The sequence below is a fragment of the Lynx canadensis genome, chromosome D3 (genome assembly GCF_007474595.2).
Source record: "Lynx canadensis isolate LIC74 chromosome D3, mLynCan4.pri.v2, whole genome shotgun sequence".
Classification (NCBI taxonomy): Eukaryota; Metazoa; Chordata; class Mammalia; order Carnivora; family Felidae; genus Lynx; species Lynx canadensis.
Window position 1 is genome coordinate 53626881 of NC_044314.2, and position 24223 is coordinate 53651103.

Here is a 24223-nt window from a genome sequence, read left to right on the forward strand (position 1 = left end):
GAATAAGTACTCTTTGAGGGAATAATACTTTAATTTGTATCAACTTTTAAAAGGTCCCTGCTCTTATTCTGATATTTTTCCCCCTCTAATTCTTTGTAACTATATATACATTCTAGAGAAAGCCACCGTGAGATTTCCAGGAAGGTTCTTGGCTTTAGGATTCTCTTCTTCTTAAATCTCAAGAAGTCTTAGTTTACCTAAGAGGAAGTTTTCTCATCTGTGCCATCAACTCATAATGAATTAACCATCCAGGCTCCCTGATATTTCTCAGCCTTATAATGCTTTTTGTCAATAAGCACATTTAGTCTTGCCTCCACGAGGAGCAGGAAGGTGAAATCGAAGTCAGACTCACACTGTTTGTTAGTAATACTGTTAAAGATCTTGTCCAAGAATGCACTTGGAAGTTTGGTGGTCACAGGTAGGTCTTTGTTATCATGATATATTTGTTCTTAGAAGTCTCTCAAAAATGGAAATTTCTTTCTTGCTCTGCTAATACCTGAGAGGTTTCACAGTTCACATATAAATCTTTCTTGCCACCTTTTAAGAGTGGACTATTTGGCGACATGCTTTTCATAGAATTTTTTTTTAAGTGAACATCTTTTTAAAAAGTAAACCCAATGTGGGGCTTGAACTCACAACCCTGAGAGTAAGAGTCATATGCTCCTCCGACTGAGCCAGCCAGGCGCCCCTCACAGTAGTTCTTGATCCTGGAACATTTTTTATACGGTTGAAACAAAAATGATGCTTTATATTGAAAATGGAACCCTAGGGGACTATGGACTACAAATTCTCTGAACGCCTAAAGTACACTTTTGATATCCATGAAGACTAAACGTGAAGCATTTTTGAATAAAACAGTCGTTCACTCTGCTAGAGTTTCAATTAAAACAAAACCTGTGGACAAACACAGCAGGACTTCAGTTGTCACTCAGCCTTACTCACCAGCCTGGTAACCTGTACACAGAACACACAAAATGGACCCCCCCAGTTGGTGGACTGACCTTCATCCACAAGCTTCAGTCTGCTCTTATCTTTTCCTCTGTCATCTTTCAGGATAACTTCATAAATCCCAGCATCTTTCTTGGAAAACTAAGGGAGGGATGGATACACCACACTGCAGCTTCCAGCAGCCTCAGAGTACCGTGTTTGCACTCTTAAGGTCCTCTGGTTTATAGAACTGCCATCAAATCACACATTAAACAAGCATCTGGCTATGTGAGCAATGAGGAGTTCACAGATGAACGTGTCCATCATCATTTCACCAGCTAGCGGTCCTGATTTTTCACCCTCTAAGGCTATGAAGTCCTCATTCTTTACTTTTCCTTCATATTAAAAACTAATGATCACATATATTTGAAAGATATGGCCTTTTAGACAAAAAAGGAGGTAAAACCCTATACTTACATGAATACTATGCCTGATGTCTCTGTACTTTGAGGGAACAAGTTATCATGAGGCTTAAGAGCAAACCAAGAAGAATCTACTTAATTGCCTTGCCCCTCACCCATCTATGAAAAGAAGTAGCTTAGAGAGGCCAGAGTTGTGGTGTCTAGCCAATATTGGTTGGATATCTGACAAATCCATGCATTATCAAAAAGTGAGAGTTTTTCTGTTCCTATGGTTTGTTTATTTTTGGGGTGATGTCAGGGCAGGGATCTTTGGAGCAGCTAGAAGTAAGGTAACAAATGCCTGGAGTCAAGGAATACAGAATCTTATCTCTTTTTTAGAAGAATATAGGGTACAGAACTAATAAATTACATTTCACATTTATAGTCACCTACCTCTGTTATAAGTAGTGTACATATGCCATCCTTAAAGTCATGCTTTTCATCCACTGATATCTCTCTTTCATCTTTGTACCACACAATATGAGTCTCCTTCTTAATATTTGCCACCTGGAAGAAAAGCCATAATTATACTTCTTGAAGTAAGGGAATGCTGCTCTTACAAAACTAGTTTCTAATGTAGCATTGGATAGAAGAAATGCATGAAACTAGAAGACATAGATTTCTTTTTTTTCAAAAATTTTTAATGTTTATTTATTTTTGAGAGAGAGAAAAAGAGAAAGAGAGAGAGCAAGCGAGCATGAGTAGGGGAGGGGCAAAGAGAGAGGGAGACATAGAATCTGAAGCAGGCTCCAGACTCTGAACTGTCAAAACAGAGCCTGACACGGGGCTCGAGCCCATGAGCCTTGAGACCATGTCCTGAGCCAAAGTCAAACACTTAACTGACTGAGCCACCCAGGCACTCCAGAAGGCATAGATATCCGAAGGGATCAATTGAAAGCAATTTTAATTGGTAAAGAGTTTAGAATAAAATGGATACAAATGAATAAACCTAAATCAATAGCACCTATTTCTAGCAGTAAAAATTGACTTTAAGATTGTCTGGTGGACAGAAAAGAATAGATATGTACATGTTAACATGTATACTTAAATAAAATAAATAATAAATATCTGAGAACCATAGAAGACACATCCCATCACATCAAAATATAGCCTGTGTCACAAAAACAAATGGCTTTATCAAAAGAACAGAATGAGTAAGCCCCAATGTATATCTAAATATTTTTGAAAAGATGACTGAAGCTTTGCAAAGAAGTGTGGAAGGGAAGTATGTTTGTGAAAACATTTTAATTAAAATGTTTTTAGTTTTGTTGAGATACAATGTGTAAGTTTAAGGTATATAGCATATTGATTTGATGTATGTATATATTGTGAATTGATCCTCATAGTAAGTTTAGTTAAAAACCATCAAGTATGGTTTAGTAAATTAATTGCTTAGCAATTTTGAGGAAACTCATTTAAATCCTATATCCATACATCATAACATCATAAGTTTCAAACTCGTACAGTTAAAGGGATCTTGACCTTTATCTACAATGTTTAAATTTTCTACAAAGAAGACTATATGCTTGTATTTCTTGTGTAATTAATACTGTGTCAAAAGTAAAGACTTCAGGGGCGCCTGGGTGGCTTGGTCGTTTAAGCGTCCCACTCTGGCTCAGGTCATGATCTCACGGTCCGTGAGTTCGAGCCCCATGTTGGGCTCTGTGCTGACAGCTCAGAGCCTGGAGACTGTTTCAGATTCTGTGTCTCCCTCTCTCTCTGCCCCTCCCCTGTTCATGCTCTGTCTCTCTCTGTCTCAAAAATAAATAAACGTTAAAAAAAAAGTAAAGACTTCATACAAATCAAGAGAACAATCCTTAAGACCCCACCGAACAACTGAAGAAATGCACACACAAGTCCCCAAAGAGGAAATATAACTATATAACAAACTATATGACAAACAGATGAAGAAAATGGTGGCATGGATTCCTGCAGGAGAGGAGGGCCCAGCTCTGCCTTGCAGGCATGCTGGGGTTCTTGTCCTATATTCTTTTGAGTAGACTAGTTCCAAATGGGGTCCACGATAGTCTCATGAGTCTGAATGTTTAGTTACACATACTCCATTAACTATAATGAATATATAAATTGCTAAATGCGCCTAAACTCCTCTAATAATGAAACAAAGAGCTATGGGAAGACAGAGGAACGTTCATTCTACCTGCACAGAGAAGGAAAAGGTCTTACAGAAAAGATGACTAAGCTGGGACTAGAGAAAGGATTTTGTCGGAGAAGCTGAAACAGCATAAGGAACAGGCACTGGAACAGCATAAGTACATAATGTATGAATATCTAGATTCTATTTTTAGGCTTCCATGGTTGTTCAGAATCTGGGCAAGGGGCTGATTCTCCTGAGGAAAGCCATCAGAACAGGACACCGGAGCTCACATCCCAAAAGGCTAGTACAACAGGTGGGTAGTACAGAAAGAAGCAGGATAGATGTGTGGGCCCCTGGGAAAGGGTGGTTTGCGGGGTGGGCAGTTGTGGAGGAGAAAGCGAGCCAGGGGCTGTATGGCAGTGGACAGCCAGGAGGAGAGAGAGGGTTTTGGCTGCTGCCTGAGAAACTGTTTTTAGGAAGCTTTTCCATTTCCATTGAGACTAAAGCCTAGAATTTAATTTTCAGACACCTTTCTGGGAGACTGATGTTTCTGTAATTTTCATCAGACTTAGAAGAGACGGGGGCGCTTGGGTTCTGGCTTTGCTAGTGCCAAATGCCAGATCCATGCTTCTACTTGGAGCCACTGTCTGCTGTCATGACCTGTACACTCCGACCTCATCCAGCAGTTCCCTGTCCAAAACATTTTGGTGACTCACTCGGCTGAACACACCATGTGCTAAGGTATAAAATGATTAAGGGTGTGATATAGCCTTTTTTCCCCTAAATCTTTCCCAAGGCCTAATGAGAGCTGTACACTCTTCATCAAACCTCTCCCCTCCTGGCAGCATGCTGGTTCCAGAACCAGCCTCTGAGCTAGCCAACACTCAAAGGAATTGTTGCACCAGTCACAGAATATAGATACGAAATTGCTAAATTTCCAGGGAAGGACAGTGTATCTAGAATGATCGTGGAATAGATCTACTAGTTAGAATGCACATTTGGCCTGAAACAAAGACCATGTGAGATTCTTCTGAGATTAATAATTTTTAAAGAGTTGGGAGTGGGGAGGGAAGAATGAATAGGCAAAGCACAGAGGCTTTTTGCTTTTTAGGGCAGTGAAAAAACTCTGAATGATGCTACAATGGTGGATACAAGTCATTACATATTTGTCCAAACCCATAGCATATATAATGTCAAGAGTGAACCCTAATGTCAACTATGGACTTTGGGTGATTATCATGTGTCAGTGTAGGATCATCAATTGTAGCAAATGTGCAACTCTGGTGGGGGATGTAACGTAGGTGGAGGCTGTACATTTGTGCAGACAGGGCGGGGTATATGGGAAATATCTATATCTTCCCTACAATTTTGCTGTGAACCTAACATTGTTCTAAAAAATGTAAAGTCTTGGGGCGCCTGGGTGGCTCAGTCAGCTAAGCAACCCACCTCAGCTCAGATCATGATTCATGGCTTGTGAGTTTGAGCCCCGCGTTGGGCTCTATGCTGACAGCTCAGAGCCTGGAGCCTGCTTCAGATTCTGTGTCTCCCTCTCTCTCCGCCCCTCCCCTACTTACACTCTGTCTCTGCCTCTCTCTCTCTCAAAAATAAAATAAACATTAAAAAGCTTTTAAAAAAAAACCCACAAAGTCTTAAAAAAAGAAAAGAAGAGCCAGTCCTTATTAGCTAAGGTGTAATGAATAGGAGCCATCATCTTGTCTTCCCATATTTTTATGTTGTTTTATCTTATTTTATGTTTCATTTTACTTTATGCTTCTTACCAACCAATGATTGCAGTAACATTCAGCAGTAAGAATGTGTCACTTAGCATTTTGGTTCAAATGGAGGAGATGAAAAATTGATCTTCCTTTTCTCACATTCTATTTTATCTTTATTTCCCTTATATCAAATATTAAAAACTTATCTACTTCTTACCTTGCATTTCAATAGTACATTACATTCACCAGTCACTTCCCAGCTCAAATACTCAGCAAAATGAGGACCTATAAAATTTTAATGACATCAGTAATCACCCTATTAACCACAAATGCAAAATCAAAGCTCATTCTTAAATTCTAAAGCGATACATGTGTGAAGTGATATTTTAAAATTCAAGATTAATTTTCAAATATTTAAATGGATACATATTTAATAATAAATATTTTCAATTATTTTTTATTTACCAGGGCATTATTAACATAAGCAAAAATAATGCATTTTAACTTGTTATGGAAATAATCTTGGAATATTTTGTTCAAGAAATTGAAGTTATTCTTTTTACTCACTGCCCATTTTTACCTTGTTTCCTGATCCATTCTTGCCGCTGGAATTCAGCTTCTTTCTGGAGCTTTTTATAAACTAAAGATTGAAAAATAAAGAAGTATGAAACTGAGTTGAGTGGTATAAATGTATATGCCAGTCACCATGCTAAGTGATTTGTACTCATTATTATAACACTCATACATCATGACCCCCTATTTGTTGTAAGTCTTCATGATGAAGAAGTAGGCTTAGAAAGGTTAAGTAAATTGTTTAAGGTCATTGCGCTAGGAAATAGTGAAGCAGTATCGGAAGTTGCAAATGTAGAGATCTGGCCAACCTTCCCAAATGCCACACTTGCTAAATGCCACATTTTACATCTTGGTGGTTTCTACAGTGGCTTATGGCAGCTGACATATAATCTAGTTCTAAAGTATGACTAATTGATTTGGCATACGCTACTTTTGCATATTTTTCTTCTTAAGTAATTTAAAGTAAGTACACAATATAAGGTAGGAGCATCATTTCTGAGATACATATACAGACTTGGCTGTGTTGCAATCTCCTTCACTGGAGAATTTTAGTAATAAATACTTGTTTATATATGAGATGACTGAACTGCAGTCTTCCTTGTGGGCTAAGGATAAATCTGGTGTCTATGAAATGAAGTATTATGGAAAGTATTAACTGAAAACTGGATTCCAACTTTGAAATACAAGAAGCAATTCCTACTGCCTTCCACGCGACTACTTTTGTGCCATCGGTGTTTGCATTGAAGGGAGCAGGGAAATCTTTCAGCTGATGTTTCACAGAATTCGTACCATCTCCAATGAGAACAAGAGTAGAATGGCCAACTGCTTTTCCATCTTGAAGCTGGAAAGTGTATGTGCCCTCATCCTCATCCTGTAGCTTTTCCATGAACATTTCAATTATGCCAGTGTTTCGGTCAACATGCATCTTATATTTCTTCAGTGTGAAAAGGAAAACAGAAATCAGTGAGCTAGATAGGATGAGGATGCCTGATAGAATAAACACAAACTCCAAAGAATCATAATGTTAACACAATTTCTTGTTCACACTTTTTTTAGATGCAAGCTTTCAAAATCTTGTGCCCAGGAAAAGGAAAACATTACATGGAATAGATGACCTTGACCAGAAATGATTACTAAAATCTCTGAAATTTAATTTTTTAAATACAAATAAAGTTTTATTATCCCAAGTCACAAATTTTGTCAAAAACGTGTTTTTAGATTCCCATTTTACCTTCCAGATTACATTGGCTTCAGTTAGCAGAACAATGCAAAAAATAGGCAGCATGCAGATGTGTTTTGGCTCATTCATGATTATATCCCTAGCATCTTGTACATGCATGGTATATAGCAGGCAATTAATAAATATCTGCTAAATTAACATGTGAATAAAAATGCTCCCAAAGCATTTGAAGTCCATTTATTCTTAATAAACTGAAATTGCCCTACTGAACTGTGCTTATTTTATCATACTGCTTAGGCAACTTCTTTTCAATGTAAAGATAAATCTTAGCTCTGGCATACAAGCACAAGTTCTATAATGGATTGGAATTAATAAAGTTCCCCTATAACTTGTCACAGAATGAAGGCTCACGTCTGGGATCAACTCTGTGCTGCAATTCATGCCCTAGAGCTTCCCCTGAAGGAAGCCAGTCTCCAACTGAGACCACATTCTTGCTTAGCTGTCATCTACCTTAGCTTGTTTCCCTAATCCCCACTCCTGAGAGTACTCTCCCATAAATCAATTGGAAGAGAAACTTATTTCAGACTGTCCTTCTAAGGAACTTAGCCTAAGACTGTAATTTCCACCCAATGAAATAGTATAAGAACTAATTTCGATGACAATGGGCAGGTCTCCACGTTCAGGGTACGTATGTGTATGTGGGCAACAACATGAAAGCGTGTGCGAACACATGAAGGGGAGTGTGTCTATGTGCATGTGTGCATGAGTGGTCAGAGGGTGATGCCAACGCTGCTTTTCCTTCCCCTCCATTGGTCAGGTGATGAGCACACAGTCAATGAGAATATTCTGAAAACAGGGAGAAGATGGGCCACAGTGGACTCTGTGTGACCTATTCGGGCTCTACACACAGTTGCTAAATGAGTTGAAAAGAAATACATTACATATTCTTTTGCTATTTATGTGATTCATTCTCCCCTTCACTAACGAATTCTGAAATGTTTTAAAAACATATCTTGATGAAAGGAGAACAGGTTGTTAACATTGGCCACAAGTCACACTTCTCTCCCATCTTCTGAGTCTCTCATTCATACCCATGATAGCACAGGTAAGAGCCAGAGCTCCTAAACCCAAATTCTTCAGTACCACTGAGTGCTGGCCTGATCCTGGCTCTACTGATATCTAGGGAGGACAAATAAAGTGCAGATGTTGTAACTCTGTCTATAGAAACTATGTGTTGAAAGCAAAGCAAAGAGTAGATACACATAACTACGTATGTAAATAAGATATCAATAGACATACACACACAGAAGTGTAGAATCAGACCAAGAAGTATAAACCGATATGTGTGTTACAAAACTGTAAGAATTTGTGATTCTTCTGAGTCTTTAAAGTTTTTCTTACAATAAAAATGTATTGCATTTTAACCAGAAGACCAATGAAAGATATTTTTACTGTAATTTTTTCTGAGCCATCAGAATAATAGAAGCCATTTCTTCCTCCGTGAAGAACCAAGTTCCTGTTGGGGTTTCTGATGGGAGTATGTGAGTTTAGTTAAGCGTTCTTGCTCCTCTGACTTCTCAGGAGAGCAGCTCCATTTGCACGGGTAACAATACTTCTTGGTTTGCCTGGGACAGTTTTGGTTCTATTGTTGTCCTGGAAAAATTATTACTAGAACCCTCTTTAATTCTCAAAAGTGTCCCAGTTTGGATAATATGATATAGTCAATCTATATTTTCCTCTCCTTTTTTTTTTTTACATATGAAATGACTTAAACCCCACCACTCCATGCTCAGTGGTTTTCATGACAACTTACCCGCATCTTAATAGGGCTTCCTCAGTACATTCTACAGTGAAAAGTTTAGAATCTAAAAAGCGTAAAACATACCGGCCCTTCAAAAATCTCCTTGTCGTTAAATATGTAGGTGACCTTGGTGTTGGCAGATAGCTTCTCAGCCTGCATCCAGAACCGAACCTGGCCTTTCTCCAAAATTTCAACTGCCAACTCTGACTTAACTGGAACAACTATGCACAATAAAAAGAAAAATAGCAATTTTATTGGTAACCAATTGTATTGATACAGATTTTTCAGTGAAAAAAACACTCAACAGAAATGACAATATAGCACCTTGCTTCTGGCAAAGCCTGGAGGCAGTAAGAAAGTTGTAGAGAAAGAACGATATTCAGCGATGGAAGACCTGGATTCTAATCCTGCTGCCACATTGGGCAGGTCATTCCCCTTCTCTGAGTCATAGATGTCTCAACCGTAAAAATGAGGAAGATGAACTTACCTCCAGGGTTCCTTCAGCTAACCTGTGTGACTCTCTACGGTAGCTTTGGTTAGGTTTATTTAGGGACAATAACAAAGTGTGATGAAATAGCCTTGGGCTGGCCCCAGGAGATCTGGAGCCTAGTCCAATGTCAATGTCAGTTCACATATCTGGACCTCAATTGACTCGTTTATAAATGAAGGGGATTGAACTGAATGTCCTAAAGGGTCAAGATAGTTTCCAGCACCAACATTCGATAATCTCAATTGCTTCAAAATATTGGGAAAGGAGTTAAATTTTATTTTTTCCAACAACTTAACTCTCTGTGGACATTCTTTCAAATGTTTTTAAAGATGAATTTTAAAACAGAATTAATTTTGATTATATATATAAGATGAACCAGCTTATCATTTAAACTCTATTCATCCCACTGGTATACCAGTTCATTTAAGTTCTTAGACTAGGCAAAATTTTTCAGAGGCAAATACTTGAGTCACTATTGAGAAGGTATATTAAAATATGGCATGGCTTGCCTCATAAAGAAAGTGAAGAAATCATATGATATCTCTGATTTATACCTGTACCGCTTCAGCCATTTAAGTCTAAATGAAATTTCAGTCTTTGGCTGATATCTCTCAAAGACCATTTTCTAAATTTCTTGTAACTTGAAAGTGTTCTTTATAATGGCTCTTGCAACCAATGGTTTTGTATCAGAGGTGACTCCAGGGCAAACTTTGTGGAAAAGCATGGTTGTTTCTCAAAGTTTAATAGTCCTTCACCTCCTTTAGGAGAAATCATCACCCTTTGCTTTCTCTAAACTGTTCTCAAACTAACCTGAAAATTTCAACACATGCTACATTTTAAATTGTAAGCTTCCCAAACTTGTATGAAATGTATATCAATATTTCTTTGTACTTATCCTAAAACTATCCTTTCTAAGCTTAAGGGATGCCTATCATTTGCACTATTCCATAGTCACTGTAAAACTCAGTTACAGATTTGTTCCAATGCAGAACTAAAAGGAGGCTCAGATGTCATCTACTGAGGGGTGTCCACGATGGGCAGAAAATGGGCTCTGGTGTCACACCATGCCCTTGGACAGTTATCTTCTCTAAAACCTTGCATTCCTCACTTGCTAACATGGATATTATCTGCCTCATAAGACCACCAAGAAGAGTGAATATCATACCAGAAGACACTAAGACACTGTGAATAATGACCAGTGCTCAAGAAATGTTAGTTCTTTCTCTCTTAATTTACTGATGAAAAAAGTGACCTCCAGGAAAGGTTAGTAACAAATCTGAGTAGCAGAGCTGAGACCAGGGCTATGCCCTCGATTCTGTGCTCCTCCTCGTCCTGGTGTCCACTCTGAAGAACACTAGTGGTTTTCCAGTGTGAACATGTCTGAGTAAGGCACCATGGACAGACTCTAGGCTTGTGAGAGCAGAAGCTAAGCTTTCTCGCTACAGAACACTCCTGCTTGCTACTAGTAACTCTTAAGGGGAATGGAAAGTATAATCTGACCTAGAAAAGTCTGGAGACCTTGTTCTGGGAAACCTAATACATGAGTGATGAGGTTATCTAAGAGGGCCAGAGTGGTGGTGGAGGAGAAAGGGCATGCCCTCCTGGAAGTTTCAAGCTCCCTTAATATTCACGGTTCTCTCTGAGTAATAGGAAAATCACCAGAGGAAACACTGGCCACCAGTAATTGCCAGAGAGGGTGTCGTGGCAAACAGCAGGTGCACACACAGTAACAGTTCCTGTCCTGGTTAGTGACAGACTACTTGGGTTTAACCACGGGTATCCGCTGTGTACCTGTGGTCTAGTTACCTAATCTCTCTGGGCCTCACAGTATACATCTCTAAAATTAAATCACCTTAGAACTGAAACTTTTCAGGTCATTGTGGAGTTTAAATGATATACTCCATTTAAGTACCCTATAAATACGCTGGCATATAATAAGTGCTCTATAAATTTGGCTATTAATATTTTTGTACCTCTTTTTTCTTCCAGTTAATTCAACAAAACCCTACAACTACCCCTGATAAAATATAATACACTGATACCTAAAAGGACATACCAAATAGATATAAGTGATGTGTATGTGGTTGCATATACCTGCACACATAGGTACACGTGGGATAATAACCGAGAGATATTATGCAAGCCATTGACAATACTGAAGTATACCTTCCATCATCTCCCTCATAATACCTTGAAATCTTTGGAGAATAAAGTAAGTTTCTCTCAAGAAGGTTGCCTCTGTATACTGCATCTTAATATCAAAGCTGGTAAGACCCGCTAGGCTGTTTTCTGTTTTTAGTTTTATACATATTTTTTTTCTTCTTCTCAGTCCTAAATTTCTTTAGGCTCTTTTCTCTGGCAGTTAATTTCCTCCAGCAAAATATCTGGTTTTTTGTATGTTTAAGGCATATGTTTAGTGGTTTTCAAAATATTTTTGAAAACAGCTTAAAGTAGGAGAATTTACTGTGCCAAGGGCTAAAGGAACACCATACTCTTTTTTCACATTCGGTAAGAAGTAAGACCCATTTAAAACTTTACAAAATCTCAAGAAAAGACTTAATTATGTGTCAACATTTACCAGAAGGAAGTGGGCATAAATTGAGAAACTAGATATGCTACCTTGACCCTATCATCAGATCTCTGAAAATATTCATGTAGTGGCCAAGCTGATCTAATAGTGGTGGGGGAAGAAAAGTGTGGGAGCTGTATTATTTAAAATGCTGCTTCGAGGCACTTGGGTGCGTCAGTTGGCTGAGTGTCCAACTCTTGAGTTTGGCTCAGGTCATGATCCCAGGGTCATGGGATTGAGCCCTGCATCTGGCTCTGTGCTGAGCTTGGAGCCTACTTAAGATTCTTTCTCTTTTGCCCCCTCTCTAACACTTATGTGCTATCTCTCTCTGTCTAAAATAAAATAAAAAATAACATAACATAACATAACATAACATAACATAACATAACATAACATAACATAACATAACATAAAATGCTGCTTCAATGGGCTAAGCAAATCACCCTTGGGTTGGGAGATCTGATACTTGAATGTCAGAGTTTTTAACACATCCTTGAGTTCTCTCTCTCTGCCTACCCAATGCCATACCAGGGCTCTAATAAAAAGGGAACCTCAGTTTGCTACTATTCTCTCCCCTAGAACCAGTAATTGGAGTGATTATGTTTATGCAAAATAAAATATCTCAGCATCCATGACAGCGACATTGGGCAATTACTGCCTCCAAGTCCATAAGATCACTGAACTTCAGGGAGGCTTGGGCACCTCCAATTCAACACTAACACCCAATATTGTATCATCTCCATCCTTTAAGCTAAATGTAAATGTCGTTTGGATCAGCTGTTGCCCAGATGCTTTGCCAGTGTTTACTGTCTAACTAGATAAGTGGAAGCTGCTGTTTGTCTCCATTTCTACCAATGTTTGAAAGTAGACCGTGATCACTAATGGTCAGCACAGTGACCCTCTCCTTTACTCCCTACTTCACAGCCCTGGGGACATGAAGGGAGAGCATCCTGTACAGCTTGTAGAAAATCTTCTACAAGTGGGTTTTTTGAGGATCACTATTCTACTTCAATTAGTATTTATGTTTTTCCTGAAGAGCTCAAGGATCAACCAATACTATATTATCTCTCACAGCATCTCTATACAGTAGGTGCTATAAACTATTACAACAGCCATTGCTAGTAAAGATACTAAGTAAGGCACAGGGAAATTAAAATGAGTTTCCCAGGTTCATAGACTGGGTCAAAAGTACTGAATAAGGAGAGTACAGGCCAAATATCTACCTTCCATACAATTAAAAAATGATAATAACTTTTAAGAGACCATGGTATTACTTTTCCAGTTTCATAGTGAATAAGCATACAGACAAAAAATGGTTCTCTCCCAGAATTCAGAAAGTCTGTATCCTACTTTAACACCCCATAAGCATGTTGCTGTGCTGCTTTGTTGAACAAATGTGGTTTTGAACCACTGAGGCCAATAGTCACCAACACTCAGCCTCACAATGGAACAAGCATTCCTTGGTAATGGAAAAGAAGTCAGATAATTGGTTCCAGAGCAGTGTTTGTTTTTTAATCATAGCCTTCACTGGGACTTTCGGGAAAGCTACAGACCTTCCTCCTAGAAAAATGCACATATACAAACATGCAAGGTTTTGTCTATGGTCTGGGATCACGGTATGATTTCCTGAGTTCCTGAAAATTCTGTATCAGTAAAGGAATTATATTTTAGGGACCAAACAGTAAAAAAAAAAAAAAAAAAGTCCTGGTTTAAAAGAGTGAGTGTGGATTATCACTCCCTAATTGTTTTCTCAATTTCTAGGGTATAACTTTCTAGATAATCCCCTAGTTTGGTCAATAGATATAAGTGGCAAGAGATCTTATCAGGCCAATGGAACTTTCCGGGTGTCATTTCACACTTCTTTCTCTTCTTTTAGGTGTCAACTGCAAAATTTAATCTTTTATGTGGAAAGTGCTTTATTGAAGAGTTTGTAGATAGTGCAGAGAGATTCTTTTTCTGACTAAGGCATCTTTACCTTATTTTCCAGGAGTTTAAAATGGTAGATAATGTCTTTAGATTATCTTTAATTAGAGGTATGATTCTTCTATTATGTGCTAACATTAAATTGCTCAGGAAGAGGTTGGTTTGCCTAAAAAACATGCGAATTAATGTATCCAGAATTATATAATATATAGGGTTCCAAAATACATAGGCAAAAGGTGAAGAACTTGATTATTCAGCTGTTACACCTACGTAACCTGACACTTCACTATGTCACAGAGCATGTGACATTTTTTCTATGTTAGTATTTGTATCTGTTTAGAACAACGGCAAAGATAAAAGCAGCACTTCTGGAAAGTGCATTTGTAGCTACCAGTCTATATTCCATTGTGTGTTCTCAAGAGCCTCTTGTCTTGACCCTGTCAGAGTTGTCTTCTGACCTATTCCAGAAGTCACCACCTAGCAGGATTGCTAAACTCTGTGAATGTACTGTGGACACTTACTTGGGAACTTGTGTTCTTGGCTGAGAGCTAGTAAACGTTTCAACTCTGTAGGGAGAAAAAAAAGAACAATTAAACTACTAAAACAAAACTCACCTGATCCCAGAGGATCATTAATGAATCAGAGCAGCATTAGACTTATGAATGGATTGATTTTAAGCTTACCGTCCTCGTCTATCAGGTAGCTTGACGCTATCCCATCCGTGTCTGTTACATCGCAGGAGTAAATACCTATGTCTTCCGTCCCAAGGTCCTTGAAGGTCATTTTCGTCCTGCAGAACAGAATACTCTTGTTAAGAAGGGAGGCTGTCCAGGGTCTGTGGGCTGGCGTCCTGTACTGTTCCAGGTGATTACCTATGTGACTTCCTTCATGGGGAGCACTTGCTCCTAACTCCCCTACTGACGTAAAACCTGCACATTCCTGCAGCTTCTAGGAAGACTTTCCTGACCTCCTCCTGGGGCTGCAAGGATGACAGGGGGACAGGAGTGGGGAGCTGGTACAAACCTCCCATCCCCAAGCTATGTTGCATATCAATGCCCATCCCCCAGAAAGATATTTTTAACTGATCAGCCCTTGCTGGGGGAAACTAAAAAAACATTTTCCTCCACAGGGCAGAACTTTCTGTTGACAACTCCAAGTGCCCCTCTTATGTTAGTTAACCTCTGAAGTTTCCTTTTTGAGGTTATCATACTGTATTGGTATTACCTATTTTATTATACGTATGCCTCCACTATATAGTCATTGTGCCTTTAGGGACGAGATATGTTTTATTTCCTGTTGTGTCTCCCAGCATCCAATAGTTTTCTGACACATAATATGTGCTTAGTAAATATTTGTGGAATGAATAAATGAATGGGTCAATGGTTTAGTTCACTGTTTTCTAACTTTGGTGAGTGATGTTGCTATTCAGTGTCTAAGATCAGCCAAACATAAATGTGAGCCAAGTGCACAAATTGGAAGAAAAAATGTATAGTTTGATTGCCTTTTCTTTAATCAGATTTATGTTTTACTTCAAGTACTTTATAGCACGCTGATGGAAAAATGTCTTTTAGTTATATTCAATATGTCCTTGTCATCCTCCAACAAAATTACTATTTCTTTATTTTTGAGATATTTTGGGCGTCTTTGTAATAAAAATAATACTTAAAAGCATTTTGCTTTACCAAATGCAATCCAATATGGTTGGAACTATAAAAATATAAAACTTGCTAAACAAGGCAAAGTAAAAAGAAAACTTAAAATCTTGGATGTGAAAGAAGTAATTGATCACAAAATTAATCTTCGATCTCTCCCATTTTATAGAAAAAGAAATTGGAGGCCCATGGAAGTTCAAAGCTACCCCAGGTCACAGAGCTGGCCCCTCGTAGGGCTAGGGCTAGAACTCATCTGTCCTCTGCTTTCCAAACAAGGTTCATTCCAGTGTATTATTATGTCATTCTTAAGTGGGGGTGAAAAAAAACAGACGAGATTATAACTATTTCGTTTAATTCACTATAACTTGAATCAGCAAGCAGCAAGTTCTTCCTTGCTCCCTCCCCATAAGCATCCTCACCATTACTTTAAGATTATGAAGTTTCATAAAATAATGAAAAGCATCATTAAAGCTGACTTTTAAAATGTCAATTAAGGCTTTTCCAACTTCGCAAATTTGATAACATATAAGAAAGCTTTTTAAATGAAATAATATGAAAGTAGGATTGTTATTTTTTAAGGTTGACATTATTACTTTTTACATGACCAAATATAAAATATTTGTGATTTCATCCCCTTATGCCAAGTATTTGAGATAGAAAGCAAAGCGCTTAACTTCACTCTCCTATCATTAAAGGAAACAAACCCATTTAATTTTGATTGAAATGGTACATACTTGTTGCCTTTGCTCTCAACGTCTAATCGTGGAGAGCCCTCAGTGGATACATAATCTTTGGACCAGTTGAACTGAGAATTTGGAGTCATCTGATCACATTCAAAATTCAATGAAATTACGCCATCATCATCCACATTTACAACAACCTCTTTGGTTCCTAGAAGATCCAAAACAAGGCACTGATTATTTCCTAATAGAAATCAACAAAGTGAGAATTCCTTACTTTGGGATCCGTTACTTTAGCCTTCAAGCAGGGCCTTGAGCCTGTGCAAGAGAAAAGACCCAACTGCTCACTATGGATGGACAAGCCTGCATCCTGCTCTACAATTCAACTTCTATACTGCAACATGGAATTTAATTAATGTGCCATATTTTTCAGGTAGAGATACCACCAGTCTAGGGCTGAATAAAAATTGGTTGATGTGACTTAAAGTACAGTTATAGGAGCAAGTTGGTCATAATAAGGAGGACAAGGCAGCCCTGGGCAAAAGGAAAGTTGAATGATCCTTGTTAGGACTGAATTGAGGACTTTTGCTGCAATAACACCCATATCCAGCTACTCATCAGGAAAGGATAGATAATAGATAAAGAAACCAAAGGGGAGAAACAGAGGTAGTAAAAATTGCCTATAGTTACATGATTAAAGTTTGTAAATCATTTAAAAAATGATGAAATACATGGAAACTTGTTCTGTTTATCAAGTAAGCATATATAAATCTAAAGATGCCCCTCTAGATTAGAATGACAGCAATCTAGACATGACTGTTATTGAACTGTATGGAAATTTAAATGGAAATTAATTTCAAGAGATCCAGATGTTTCAAGAAGATTGGTTTTTAGCTTTTAAAAGAAAACAATTCAGTTAGTGTTTTGAGTTCTTATGTTTTTGTGAGTTATAATAAATTGCACCTGCATCTAATCTGGGGATTCAAAGAGTTTGTACAGCACATAAAACATTCACATCTATGCATAAATCCAGTTTGAAAGGTAAAATACTCTTCTCAAATTGACACTCATTCAGTTACCAGTCTAAACTCAGTTTGTTTCCATATGTTAGGAAAAATATATTCAATCTAAGAAAGGTACAGGTTTGGTTTTTTTAAAGCATTAAAAGGGGCACCTGGGTGGGTTAGTCTGTTAAGTGTCTGACTCTTGACTTTGGCTCCTCAAGTCACGATCTCACAGCTCATGGGTTCGAACCCCTCATCAGGCTCTGCACTGATGGTGTGGAGTCTGTGTGGGATTCTCTCTCTCTCTGACCCTCCCCTGCTCTCTCTTAAAATAAATAAATAAACTTAAAAAGAAAGCATTAAAAAAGTCTTCCAATAGATACTGCCAAAAGACTGAAGTTTTTCTCTCTAAATTGTAAGAAGTCAGCATCCTGGCTTACTGTACAGTAAAACTTGTCAGGGGGAAAAAATTGCAAAACTCCTCCCAGGGGAAGGCCAAAAGAAAATGAGTGCCCAAATTGTGCATGGCAACATGAAGATCTTGGTTCCTAAGCCAGGCAGTTGATTTAATTTGTGTCCTTACTGATGGCAGTGTGTGCTTCAATTATAAACTCCCAAAAAGTGATTTTTAACACATGGAATGGCTAGAGAAGACTACTTCTAGTGATTTTTAAAATTACTTTTTAGGGCGCCTGGGTGGCGCAGTCGGTTAAGCGTCCGACTTCAGCCAGGTCACGATCTCGCGGTCCATGAGTTCGAGCCCCGCATCAGGCTCTGGGCTGATGGCTCAGAGCCTGGAGCCTGTTTCCGATTCTGTGTCTCCCTCTCTCTCTGCCCCTCGCCCGTTCGTGCTCTGTCTCTCTCTGTCCCAAAAATAAATAAACGTTGAAAAAAAATTACTTTTTAAAAAACAAACAAAGGGCTATTTTCATATTTGGCTATAAACTGAAATAATGATCAAATAAAGACTTAATTATATTTAAGTGAAATGTCCCCCATGTATTACTTCTAAAGGGCTGAGTCTACTCTACTGAAAGTTGCAGACCATATTTTAGTTCTACTCCTGATAACATATGACGAATCCTTACCATCCATTATTGTATAACAAATAGTGAGAAAGTCCTCTCATTAAAACTTAAGAAAAGACTAACACCTAAGAGTGTGGAGGTTGAGGCAGTGTAAGAATACACGGCATGGTTGAGCCACAGAGAGTACAAATAAGAAAACTTCTGTGTATCTGTGTTGTTATGAAGAGGAAAGAAATGACAGAGGTTGACTAAACCTTCCTTGCTATTTGCATAATATCTATTTTGGAGGCATGATGGATTATTCATATTAATCATTCATTGTCTGATCTGTAATCCCTTTTAAAAGGAAGTGAATCATCCATAAGCTTGCTGTTTATTATACTAGAGGCATGATTTAAGTTTACAACAGAAAAAAAATATTGCTTAGGTCAAGAATTGTGAGGTTTGTTTTTATTAAAGTGAAAGATTTTACTTCATTGCAAAGGAGTTACAAAACTGAAAGAATATGAATAGTATATAATTGGCTTAGCTGTTTTCTCAATTCCACAGCTAGCCTTTGTGCAGTAACATTTCATCCATCTGGAACCTTGCCCAAAACCAAGAAGTAAGGAAAACAAGCCCCTAAGTGGCAGTGCTGATGTGACAAAGTCCACACACTAGTATTCCTGAACACTCACTGAAGAATTCTGTAGATCGTCACTTGGAATCTATTTAAACTTCACTTCGAGAAAGTTGGTTGGTTGGTTGGTTTCTGTCAGCAGATTAAACCCCCAAAGCACAGGGAAGCAAAAAACTACTCTCAGCAGGTACACTGAGAATAAGGAAAATGACAGCAAGAGAGGAGGCAGAAAACATAAATGTAGGCATAAAGGCATATTTAAAGAGGGACAAATGGCTCCTCACTCCTTAATGACATCACTGTATTCCAACACTGTACAATAAATAAGGTTGATCTTTATGGCCCTGAGTCACACCGAAAGAGGTAAATAAGATTCAGTACACTGCATCCAAGGTTGAAAAGTACATACTAAAATGTCCAATCTATTTCAAAAGACTTTTTATCAAAGAGTTTTAGAATGTATTTTCAAATCTTAATGCTTCAGCAGTAAATTCTCAGGTAAATAGAACAACCGGGAATTTAAAACAATAATTTGTTCAGGTTTTTTTTTTTTTTTATTGAGGAAAATTTAGTCTATAACATATAAGTTTCACAGATGGCTAACAGACATATGAAATGATGCTCAACATCACTCATCATCAGGGAAATACAAATGAAAACCATGATGAGATATCACCTCACACCTGTCAGAATGGCTAAAATTAATAACACAGGAAACAACAGATGTTGGTGAGGATGTGGAGAAAGGGGAACCCTCTTGCACTGTTAGTGCAAATGCAAACTGGTGCAGCCACTCTGCAGAACAGTATGGAGGTTCCTCAAAAAGTCAAAAATAGAACTACCCTGTGACCCAGCAATTGCATTACTAGGTATTTACCTAAAGAATAAAAAAGTACTGATTTGGGGCGCCTGGGTGGCGCAGTCGGTTAAGTGTCCGACTTCAGCCAGGTCACAATCTCACGGTCCGTGAGTTCAAGCCCCGCATCAGGCTCTGGGCTGATGGCTCAGAGCCTGGAGCCTGTTTCTGATTCTGTGTCTCCCTCTCTCTCTGCCCCTACCCCGTTCATGCTCTGTCTCTCTCTGTCCCAAAAATAAATAAAAAACGTGGAAAAAAAAATTAAAAAAAAAAAAGTACTGATTTGAAGGGACACATGCACCTTGACATTTACAGAAGCATTATCAACAATAGCCAAGGTATGGAAAAAGCCCAAATGTCCATTGACTGATGAATAAATATAGAAGATGTGGTGTATATATACAATGGAATATTACTCAGCCATCAAAAAGAATGAAATCTTGCCATTTGCCACAACATGGATGGAGCTAGAATTCTCCAGTGAGTGTTCAGAAATACTAGTGTGTGGACTTTATGCTAAGTGAAACAAGTCAGTCAGAGAAAGACAAATACCATAGGTTTCACTCATATGTGGAATTTAAGAAATAAGACAGATGGACATAGTGGAAGGGGGGAAAGAGGAGAGGGAGGAAAACCATAAGAGATACTTAACTACAGAGAAAAAACTGAGGGTTGATGGAGGGGAGGGCAACAGGGGATGGGCTAAATGGGTGATGAGTATTAAGGAGGGCACTTATTGTGATAAGCACTGGGTGTTCTATGTAGGTGATGAATCACTAAATTCTACTCCTGAAACCAGTATTACACTATATGTTAACTAAATAGAATAAAAACTTACACAAACAAATAAAAACTGCTGATAACCAGACTTTAAAAGGAAGGAAGGAAGGAAGGAAGGAAGGAAGGAAGGAAGGAAGGAAGGATGAAAGGAAGGAGGGAGGGAGGAAGGGAGGGAGGAAGGCAGGAAGGAGGGAGAGAAGGAGGGAGGGAGGGAGGGAGGGAGGGAGGGAGGAAGGAAGGAAGAAAGGAAGGAAGGAAGGAAGGAAGGAAGGAAGGAAGGAAGGAAGGAATAAAGAAAGATTATATAAGGTTCAGGTATGTAACACACAAATTTAATATCTGTATGTAGTACAAAGTGATCACCACTAAAAGTCTAGTTACCATCCATCACCATGCAATTGATCCCCTCTACTCATTTTTCCCACTCCCACCCTTGTTCCCCTCTGGTAATCTCCAATTCATCTTCTGTACTATGAGTTTGCTTTTGTTTTGTTTGTTCATTTAAGTTTTTAGATTCCATATGAGTGATATCATATATCTGTCTTTCTCCATCTGACTGACTTCACTAAGCATAATATCTTTGAGGTCCACCCATGTTGTCACAAATGACAATATTGCATTCTTTTTATGGATGAGTAGTACTCAATTGTATATATATACCACATCTTCTTTACCAATTTATCCATCAGTGGACATTTAGGCTGTTTCCACTTCTTGGCTATTATAAATAATGCTGCAAAGAACAAAGGGATGATTATATTTTTTTTCAAATCAGTGTTTTTGTATTCTTTGGACAAATACCCAGAAGTTGAATAGCTGGATTATATGGTAGCTCTATTCTTAATTTTTTTTTTTTAATTTTTTTTTCAACGTTTATTTATTTTTGGGACAGAGAGAGACAGAGCATGAATGGGGGAGGGGCAGAGAGAGAGGGAGACACAGAATCGGAAACAGGCTCCAGGCTCTGAGCCATCAGCCCAGAGCCCGATGCGGGGCTCGAACTCACGGACCGCGAGATCGTGACCTGGCTGAAGTCGGACGCCTAACCGACTGCGCCACCCAGGCGCCCCTATTCTTAATTTTTTTAAGGAATTTTCCATATTTTCTTTTCCACAGTGGCTGCACCAATTTACATTTCCACAGTGTTTGAGGGTTCTCTCTTCTCCATGTCCTCTCCAACATCATTATTTCTTGTCTTTTTGATAATAGCCATTCTAACCATTGTGAAGTGATATCACATTATTGTTTTGATTTGCATTTCCCTACTAATTAGTGATGTTGAACATCTTTTAATGTGCATGTTGGCCATCTATATGTCTTCGGACAAATGTCTAGTCTATTCAGATCCTCTGCCCATTTTTAAAAAGATTTTTACGTAATCTTTACACCCAATGTGGGGCTTGAACTTACAACCCTGAGATCAAGAGTCACAAGCTCCACCAACTGAACCAGCCAGGTACCCCTCTGTCCATTTTTTTAATCAAGTTGCTTGTTTTTTGTTGTTGAATTGTACGAATTCTTTGTATGTTTTGAATATTAATCCCTTGTCAGATACATGGTTTGCAAAAATCTTCTCCCATTCAGTATGTTGCCTTTTTGTTTCGATGATGGTTTCTTTCACTAGCAGATTTTTAGCTTAATGTAATCAATTTTTTTCTTTTTTGGCTTTTGTTTCCCTTGTCTTTGGAGTCAGATCCACAAAAACATTGCTAAGACCAATATCGAGGATCTTACTGCCTATTTCCTTCCGTGAATTGTAGTTTCAGGTCTTGCATCCACATCTTTAATCCATTTTGAGTTAATTTTTTTGTATGGTGCAAGATAGTGATCTAGTTTCATTCTTTTATGTGTGGCTGTCCATTTCTCCCAACACCACTTATTGAAGATATTCTCCTTTTTCCATTGCATGTTCTTGTCTCCTTTGTTGTAAATTAATTATCCATATATGTGTGAGTTTATTTCTGCACTCTCAATTCTGTTTCATTGGTCTGTGTGTCTGTTTTTATGCTGATACCATACCGTTTTGATTCCTATAGCTTTGTAGTATTTTTGAAATCAAGGAGCATAATATCTCCAACTTTGTTCCCCTTTCTCAAGACTGCTTTAGTTATTTTGTATTTTTGTGGTTCCATGCAAATTTTAGGATTACTAGTTCTAGTTCTAGTTCTGTGAAAAAGTGCCATTGTAACTTTGATAGGGAATGCACTGAATCTGTAGATTGATTTGGGTAGTATGGACATTTTAACAATATTAATTCTTCCAATCCATGAACATGGTATATCCATTTGTCTGTTTCATCTTCAATTTTTTTCAATATCTTAAAGCTTTCAGAGTATAGGTCTTTCACCGCTTTAGTTAAATTTTTCCTGGGTATTTTATTCTCTTTTTTAATGTTTTTTGTTTTTTTTTTTTTTTTTTTTGAGAGAGAGAGACAAAGTGCAAGTGGGGAAGGGACAGAGAGAGGGAGGCACAGAATCCAAAGCAGGCTGCAGGTTCTGAGCTGTCAGCATATAGCCTGACAGAGGGCTCGAACTCATAAGCTGTGAAATGATGACCTGAGCCGAAGTTGGATGCTTAACCAACTGAGCCACCCAGGCACCCCTTAATGCAATTGTAAATGGGACTGTTTTCTAAATTTTTCGTTCTGATAATTTGTTAGTGTATAGAAACACCACAGATTTCTGTATGTTGATTTTGTATCCTGCTACTTTACTGAATTCATTTACTAGCTCTAACAGTTGTGTGTGTGTGTGTGTGTGTAGTCTTGTGAGTTTTCTATGTATAGTATCATGTTATTTACATTTACTAGCTCTAACAGTTGTGTGTGTGTGTGTGTGTGTGTGTGTAGTCTTGTGAGTTTTCTATGTATAGTATCATGTTATTTACAGACAGTGACAGTTTTACTTCTTCCTTTATAATTTGGATGCCTTTTATTTCTTTTTCTTGCTGTGGCTAGGATGCCAACTACTATATTGAATAAAACTGGTGGGAGTGAGAATCCTGGTCTTATTCCTGATCTTAGAGGAAAAGCTTTCAGCTTTTCACCATGGAGTATAATGTTAACTGAAAGCTTGTCATATATGGCCTTTATTATGTTGAAGTACATTCTAATCTATACTCACTTTGTTAAGAGCTTTTATCATAAATGGATGTTGAATTTTGCCAAATGCTTTTTTTGCACCTGTTGAGATGGTCATATATTTTTTATCCTTTATTTCGTCAGTGTGGTGCATCATGTTTATTGATTTGTGGGTTTTGAACCATCCTCGTATCCCTGGAATAAATCCTACTAGATCACGGTGGATGATTCTTTTTAATGTATTGTTGAACTTGGTTTGCTAAGGATTTTTGTTTAGGATTTTTGCATCAATGTTTATCAATAATATGGGGCTGTAATTTTCTTTTTCTGTGGTGTTATCTGGTCTTGGGATCAAGTAATGCTGGCCTCATAAAATAAATTTGGAAGTGTTCCCTCCTCTTCAATTTTTTGGAAGAGTTTGAGAAGGATAGGTATCAAATCTTTGAATATTTGATAGAATTCACCAGTGAAGCTGTTCTGGCCTGGACTTCTGTTTGTTGGGAGGTTTTTGATAACTGATTCCATTTTCTTACTAGTAATTAGTATATTTTCTATAGCTTCATGAATCAGTCTTGTATGGAAGATTGTATGTTTAGAGGAATTTGTCTATTTCTTCTATGTGGCCCTCTATGTTGGTGTATAATTTTTCATAGTCTCTTATGATCCTTCATATTTCTGTGGTGTCAGTTGTAACTTCTTCTAATTTTGATTTCTAATTTTGTTTATTTTTTCCTTCATGAGCATAGCGAAAGGTTTGTCAGTTTTGTTTACTTTTTCAAAGAACCAGCTCT

At 38.0% G+C, this 24223-nt stretch overlaps 1 protein-coding gene across 1 annotated transcript in view; it reads right to left on the reverse strand.

Moving 5' to 3' along the window:
• The window catches only part of MYOM1 (myomesin 1), a 165080-nt gene that overhangs the window by 12806 nt on the left and 128051 nt on the right, over positions 1–24223 (reverse strand). Inside the window, 9 exon segments of the mRNA XM_032595461.1 lie at positions 1002–1089; positions 1782–1895; positions 5416–5483; positions 5779–5838; positions 6561–6705; positions 8837–8973; positions 14256–14300; positions 14418–14524; positions 16121–16277. Coding sequence (XP_032451352.1) covers positions 1002–1089; positions 1782–1895; positions 5416–5483; positions 5779–5838; positions 6561–6705; positions 8837–8973; positions 14256–14300; positions 14418–14524; positions 16121–16277 — 921 coding nt within the window.